Source organism: Propithecus coquereli, unplaced genomic scaffold, assembly GCF_000956105.1.
Source record: "Propithecus coquereli isolate 6110/MARCELLA unplaced genomic scaffold, Pcoq_1.0 Scaffold746, whole genome shotgun sequence".
Lineage (NCBI taxonomy): Eukaryota > Metazoa > Chordata > Mammalia > Primates > Indriidae > Propithecus > Propithecus coquereli.
In genome coordinates, this window is record NW_012153574.1 from 69,520 (window position 1) to 75,865 (window position 6,346).

Below are 6,346 nucleotides of genomic sequence, written 5' to 3' on the forward strand. Positions count from 1 at the left end.
GTGAGGTCGGTGGGGACTGTGGCCGTCGGGGGGCTCGTGCGGTCGGTGGGGGCCGTGGCCGTCGGGGGGCTCGTGAGGTCGGTGGGGGCCGTGGCTGTCGGGGACTCGTGAGGTCGGTGGGGGCCGTGGCCGTCGGGGGCTCATGAGGTCGGTGGGGACTGTGGCCGTCGGGGGATCGTGCGGTCGGTGGGGGCCGTGGCCGTCGGGGGCTTGTGAGGTCAGTGGGGGCCGTGGCCATCGTGCGGTCGGTGGGGGCCGTGGCCGTCGGGGGCTTGTGCGGTGGGTGGGGGACTCCGTCCCCGCCGTCGCTGCCAGGGCCTCAGTTGCGGGTCACCCATCGTATGACCGCGTCCTTCCTGCAGCCGGCCGGGACGTCCGGGCGCCTTGGGGACTGCGCCTGGGTTTAACTGCTCTGAGGGCCCTAGTGGCCTCCTGCTCTTGGCTTCGTTTCCCAGGGTTTGGTCACGGAGGCCGTGTTTACACAATGGCCTGTTCCGGGACTGGGACACACAGGCCACCAGGTGTGTCGGGCAAAGGGCAGGCCCTCCCTGCAACTGGGGTGGAGGTGGGGGGAGTGGATGTGGCCCCAACAGGGCAGCAGGAGGGGTCCTTGCGCGGACGGGAACATCTACGGGTCGACTGGGTCCATGTCGACGTCCTGGGTGTGACCCTGTCCTGTTGTTTTGCAAAATGTCACCATTGCGGGGGAAACTGGGTTTGGTTCTTAAACTGTATGCGAATCACAGTGATCTCAAATAAAAAAATTAATGAAAACAGGCCAGGCGCGGTGGCTCACGCCTGTAGTCCCAGCACTCTGGGAGGCCGAGGCGGGAGGATTGCTCTAGGTCAGGAGTTCGAGACCAGCCTGGGCAACATAGTGAGACCCCATCTCTACTAAAAATAGAAAGAAATTAGCTGGACAACTAAAAATATATAGAAAAAATTAGCCGGGCATGGTGGCGCATGCCTGTAGTCCCAGCTACTCGGGAGGCTGAGGCAGAAGGATCGCTTGAGCCCAGGAGTTGGAGGTTGCTGTGAGCGAGGCTGACGCCACGGCACTCTAGCCCGGGCAACAGAGCGAGACTCTGTCTCCAAAAATAAAATAAAATAGAAATAAGTTAATTAAAACAAATAACTAAGACCCGATTCCTGGCACTATCTTTTGCACCCCGCCCCGTCCATCCCGTTTGGACCGACATTGCTCCCACCAGCCGGGGACAGGGTCTGCCGGGGACACAGGAGTCCACGCTGTGGTCACGGATCCAAGGGCCAAACTTGGCTCCAGACTTTGCAGGGAGCCTCCACGGGCTGAGACTTGAAGTCTTTTCTCTTGGGGGGCGGGGCGAGGCTCTGCCGCCTTCCTAAGCCTCAGTTTCCCCATCCAGGGGACCTTGCTGGTTCCGCTTTGGTTGTAGGTGTCACAGGCCGTGACCGTTTCCCTGGCCCCCTGTGTGTGTGTGTAGGGATCCTCTAGTCTCGCCATCACTTCCTGGGGCTCAGAGAGGTTAAGGGAGTCACCCGAGGTCACACAGCAAGGGAGAGGCAGAGCCCTTCTGGGCACAGATTCTCCTCTGGTTTCCCCTCGGGAACCCACAGAGGTGCCCACAGCCGGGGCTTCCTGCTCCTGCTCACCCCGAATTCCTTCCCTTTTCCTCTATGGAAGCCTCAGCCTCCCGCCCTGTGCGTTAGAGCCCATCCTGGGATTGCCACCTCCTTCCCCCACCGCTTAGATCTCTCGTAATCCATCCATTTCCGTCATAGGGAAACCGGATTGAGCGGCGGGAGACACGATTTGCTGCGGGAAGAGCTAGAGGAGAGAAAAATCCTCTCTTAGGCGTGACACAGACACAAGCCCCGTTCCCCGGGACGCCTGAGTCCCCACGGTGTCCCCACACTGTCCCCAGGCCAGGCCGCGGGGGCTGAAGTTCCCAAACCAGAATGGATGCAAAAAAGCCGACCTCCCGTGGTCCTCCGGAGTGGAGGGTCACCCGAGTGTGACTCTGGACACAAGACAGAGCTCCCGAACGGCCACCGAAGGAAGGGACAGGCAGCTGCCGCGTTCTCCACCTTCTCACGGGCCCAGGGACGCGAGAAATACTAACAGAAGACGTTCCTGGGGTCTTGGAGGACCCCTTGATCACAGAATTGACAAACCGGATTATATCGAAGGACCGTATGAACGGAGCAAAAAGGCAGCCCACGGATTGGGAGAAAATATTCGCAAACCGCATCTGCGACTCAACGACACAAAAGCCCGACGACCCCGTTAAAAGCGGGCGACGAAGGATGTCACCAGACGTCTCCCTACAGGTGACATGCGAACGGCCAATGAGCCAAGACGCTCAAGGTCACCGGTCCCCAAGGAAACGCAAACCGCAGCCACGATCAGACGCCACCTCCTGCCCGCCTGGGGACCCCGACGGTCTCCGTAAGTCACTGACTTTCCTGCTGCCACCAGAGCGCTTGGTTTCGGGGACCGTCCTCTGCCGTGCTCAGAGCGGCTCCTCCCGGCGTCAAGAGGGGGCCGGCGCGGGTCGCAAAGCTGTTTTCCGGGGACATCTTCAGCGGCCTCGACCTCACGAGGGTCCGGCGGGGACCAGCGAACACGGAGGACGGGGACAGTCGCCGAGTTCGACCTGCCGGCCACAGCGAGCCGCTCGGGAAGTCGATTAAGTTGTTCCCGGAGGGGACTTGGCGGGCGGCCGCGTCCTGGGGACAGACGGGGGGAGGCTGAGGTTTGTCTTCAACTCTGGTGACGATCGGGCCCTTCCGAGGGACTCTGACCCCGATGTCACCGGCGACCTCTCCCGCAGCCGGAGAACCGTTGGGAATGACATTCAAGGCTTCTCTGAGCGGGACGGATCATTCCATCCCCAAAAAGCCCGTTGCTGGTTGAGGAGTCGCCGTGTCACTATGCTGATGGCGCTGATCAGGGACCCCCGAACGCGTCTGCGGATGACAAACGCCACACCGACGACGTCTTTGTTCTGGGCTTTTAGTTCCAAGAGCACTTGGCCCAAGAGCGGGGACACTTGGACTGAAATCCTTGCTGTGTGTCCTTGGGTGAGTGGCTTGCCCTCTCTGGGCCCAAGCTGTCACAGCTGCAAATAAATAGCGGTCATTTGCGGTCGAGACTGACTTCCGGGTTTTACGGTGTCACCAGGAGGGTTGTGTGGCACAGAAGGAGAGTGTCATATTGTCCAGCTGCCCAAGGAAGCCCAGAAAGCCAGAGTCCCAGGCCTCCAGTGACTTCGAACTCCCAAGGCAAGCGGGGAAACTGAGGCAGAAGAGTGGCAAACTGAAGATCATTCTGGTGTCTTCTAGATGCTTCCTATCCACCGGCTACAAGCCTGCAGGGGGCTCCTTCCCCCATCCCCCCCAGACAGAGCAGAGCTGAAGAACATGCCCACCCAGACTCTCAGGCTGGCCACACCAGTAGGTGACCCAGGTGGGTCCTCTCACCTTGGGGGACTCAGTCTGCTCATCTGCAGTCTGGGTGTGGCCTCCCCCTAGGAAAAGCCTACCTGGGAATGAGGCCAAAGCAGGGGAAATGAGAGCTGGGGAGAGATAAGCGGAGAACAAGATTTTTTTCCGTCGCTTGGATCAAGCCATGCCTGAAGCCTTCCGTCTCGTTCACCGCTGAATCCCTCCTTTCGCTACGATCGCTTGGACTTTGGGTTTCTGTCGCCCGCCACCGGGAGGCGTGAAGGGCACACACGCGACTTCTCTGGGGAGCCCCTCTGCGTGTTCAGGACACGGCTCGGGCGTCACCATCCACGTCCCCTCCCGTGTCACCCGAACGCGGAGCCAGCGACGTCTCCGGCTTCTTCCCATCCCCGGCCCCAGACCGCCCACCCCCGACGCCGTCAGAAAGCCGCTCACCTCCGTCTTGTTCCGGGAGAGCACGCTGGAGTCGATCGGGCCCAGGGACAGGTTCGGCAGGACGAGGTTGAGCACTTTGGCGGCCAGGACCTGGGCAGGGACGGAAAACATGGGAGCCGTGAGGACGTGGCGGGACCAACGCCCGCCCGGCTCCTCCTAAGTGACAGTTCACGGCCCGTTAAGGAGAGGGCTGAACCCCAGCCGGGCTCACTCCCCGAGACGGAGCGCTCGACTCAGCCTGGCCGAGCTCCCCGGCGGCCCGGGCGAGGAGGGCAAGTCGCGCCTGTGGATTCTCGCCCTTCCCGCCAAGCGCTCATCATGGGTGGCGGTTTTGAGTTATTTTCAGGAACTGCCCCCCGGGGCCGAGTTCTGGGACGCAGGTTCTGAAAGGACGCCAGATCTGGTCGCCGGCCCGGGTGGCAGGTCACGCACGGGGCAGAGGGCGGGAGACCCGGCTTCGGTCCCCTGCTCTGCCAATGGCGCCCACGGCGACACCCGGCGTGCTCGAGTCCCCGCCCAAGCCTTCCTCCCTGTCCCCACCTCTCCTTTCTGATCTCTTAGTTTTTTTCCCCAGGAAAACACAGCCCGGATGTCACGCTTCTGCCCGCGGCGGAGAGAGGCTCGTTCTCGGTTCCGCCGTGTGCGCAGACGCCCGGGGAGGACAGATGCCATTTCAAAAGTGAGCTGTGGGCCGGGCGCGGTGGCGCACGCCTGTCATCCCAGCACTCTGGGAGGCCGAGGCGGGAGGATCGCTCGAGGTCGGGAGTTCGAGACCGGCCTGGGCAACATAGCAAGACCCCTATCTCTACTAAAAATAGAAAGAAATTGGCTGGACAACTAAAAATACATAGAAAAAATTAGCTGGGCACGGTGGCGCGTGCCTGTAGTCCCAGCTACTCGGGAGGCTGAGGCAGGAGGCTCGCTAGAGCCCAGGAGTTGGAGACCAGCCTGGACAACATAGCAAGACCCCATCTCTACAAAAAATTTTTAAAAAATGGGTTGGACGAGGTGATGCAGCCCCTGTAGTCCCAGCTACTTGGGAGGCTGAGGCAGGAGGATCGCTTGAGCCCAGGAGTTAGAGGTCGCTGTGAGCGAGGCTGACGCCACGGCACGCTAGCCCGGGTGACAGAACTCATAAAAAAAAAAAAAGTGAGGTGTGAAACACCAAAATTAGAGTCGTATGGAAGGTGACAAGCGGTGGCTGAGTCCTCGGAGCACGTCCGGGGCGCGCAGCTCGGTACCCTTGACGGAGGGCAACCGAGGGACCCCCCTGTCCTGCTCCGTTGGGCTCAGTCTTTCCATCTGCAGGGAGAGCTGGAGGCGGGGGTGGCTTCCTCGGTCACCGGGAGGCCACTCTTGCCTTTCTTGGCGCGTGGCCTGGTGTCCTCTCTCCGTCTCTCTCTCTCTCTCTGCGGGTGCGACAGAGAATCTAACCTGTCCTCTGTCCCCGCAGCAGCCGGTGACGTTCTCCGAGGTGACTCTATCGCCGGAATTTTCCGACCTCCTTTCAGACCCGGAGCCGAAACCTGTGCTTTTCTCAGACGCCACGAGCGGGCATTGGCTGCACCCCCCGAATCTGCGACCGTGCACCCCACATGCGCTGAGAACATGCTCTCTGCACCCCGACCTTGGTGTCCGGACGAGCAAACATCATTTGCAGTGACAGCTGCCACCAAAACGTGCTTTGCCGAGCCCCGGGCTGCAAGCCCCGGCCGCCTGGCGCAGAGAGACACAGGTGACGATCTGACATCCAGCCCCGTCCCATCCCGGGGCGCGAAGTCGGTCCACCTACGGGACGCGAGACGTCAGGCGTGGAAGGAAAGGCTCGGGATTCTGGAACTCTCCACGAGGGTCTGGGTATTGGCAAACACGGGTCAAATGTCCGTGGACTCCCAGGCTGGGATCTGCGTTTGCAAAGGTTGAAACGGCTCAAATGACAACGGCAGAGAGGCCACCGGCAGTGGCCCTGTGGCCTTCGCTGGACTCCAGCTGCCTGAGAAGGACGGAGTTTGCAAAGGGGCTGGACGTGTCCTCCAGCAACGGCGGCCTGCGGGGAAAAGTCTGAGTGTCCGCCCCAGGGTCGCACTGTGGGAGGCTGAGGCAGGAGGCTCGCTTGAGCCCAGGAGTTGGAGACCAGCCAGGACAACATAGCAAGACCCCATCTGTACAAAAAAAATTTTAAAAAATGGGCTGGGCATGGTGATGCAGCCCCTGTAGTCCCAGCTACTCGGGAGGCTGAGGCAGGAGGCTCGCTTGAGCCCAGGAATTGGAGACCAGCCTGGACAATATAGCAAGACCCCATCTCTACAAAGCATTTTTAAAAAATGGGCTGGGTGAGGTGATGCAGCCCCTGTAGTCCCAGCTACTCGGGAGGCTGAGGCGGGAGGATCGCTTGAGCCCAGGAGTTGGAGGTTGCTGTGAGCTAGGATGACGCCACGGCTCTCACTCTAGCCCGGGCAACAGA

At 60.9% G+C, this 6,346-nt stretch overlaps 1 protein-coding gene across 1 annotated transcript in view; it reads right to left on the minus strand.

The window, feature by feature from the left end:
• The window catches only part of MGLL (monoglyceride lipase), an 88,539-nt gene that overhangs the window by 16,516 nt on the left and 65,677 nt on the right, over window positions 1–6,346 (minus strand). The window contains exons 6-8 of the mRNA XM_012661954.1: window positions 3,696–3,972; window positions 3,463–3,524; window positions 2,442–2,709 (exon numbers count right to left, since the gene is read on the minus strand). Of these exons, the coding sequence (XP_012517408.1) occupies window positions 2,442–2,709; window positions 3,463–3,524; window positions 3,696–3,972 (607 nt within the window). The remainder of the gene's footprint in view (window positions 1–2,441; window positions 2,710–3,462; window positions 3,525–3,695; window positions 3,973–6,346) is intronic.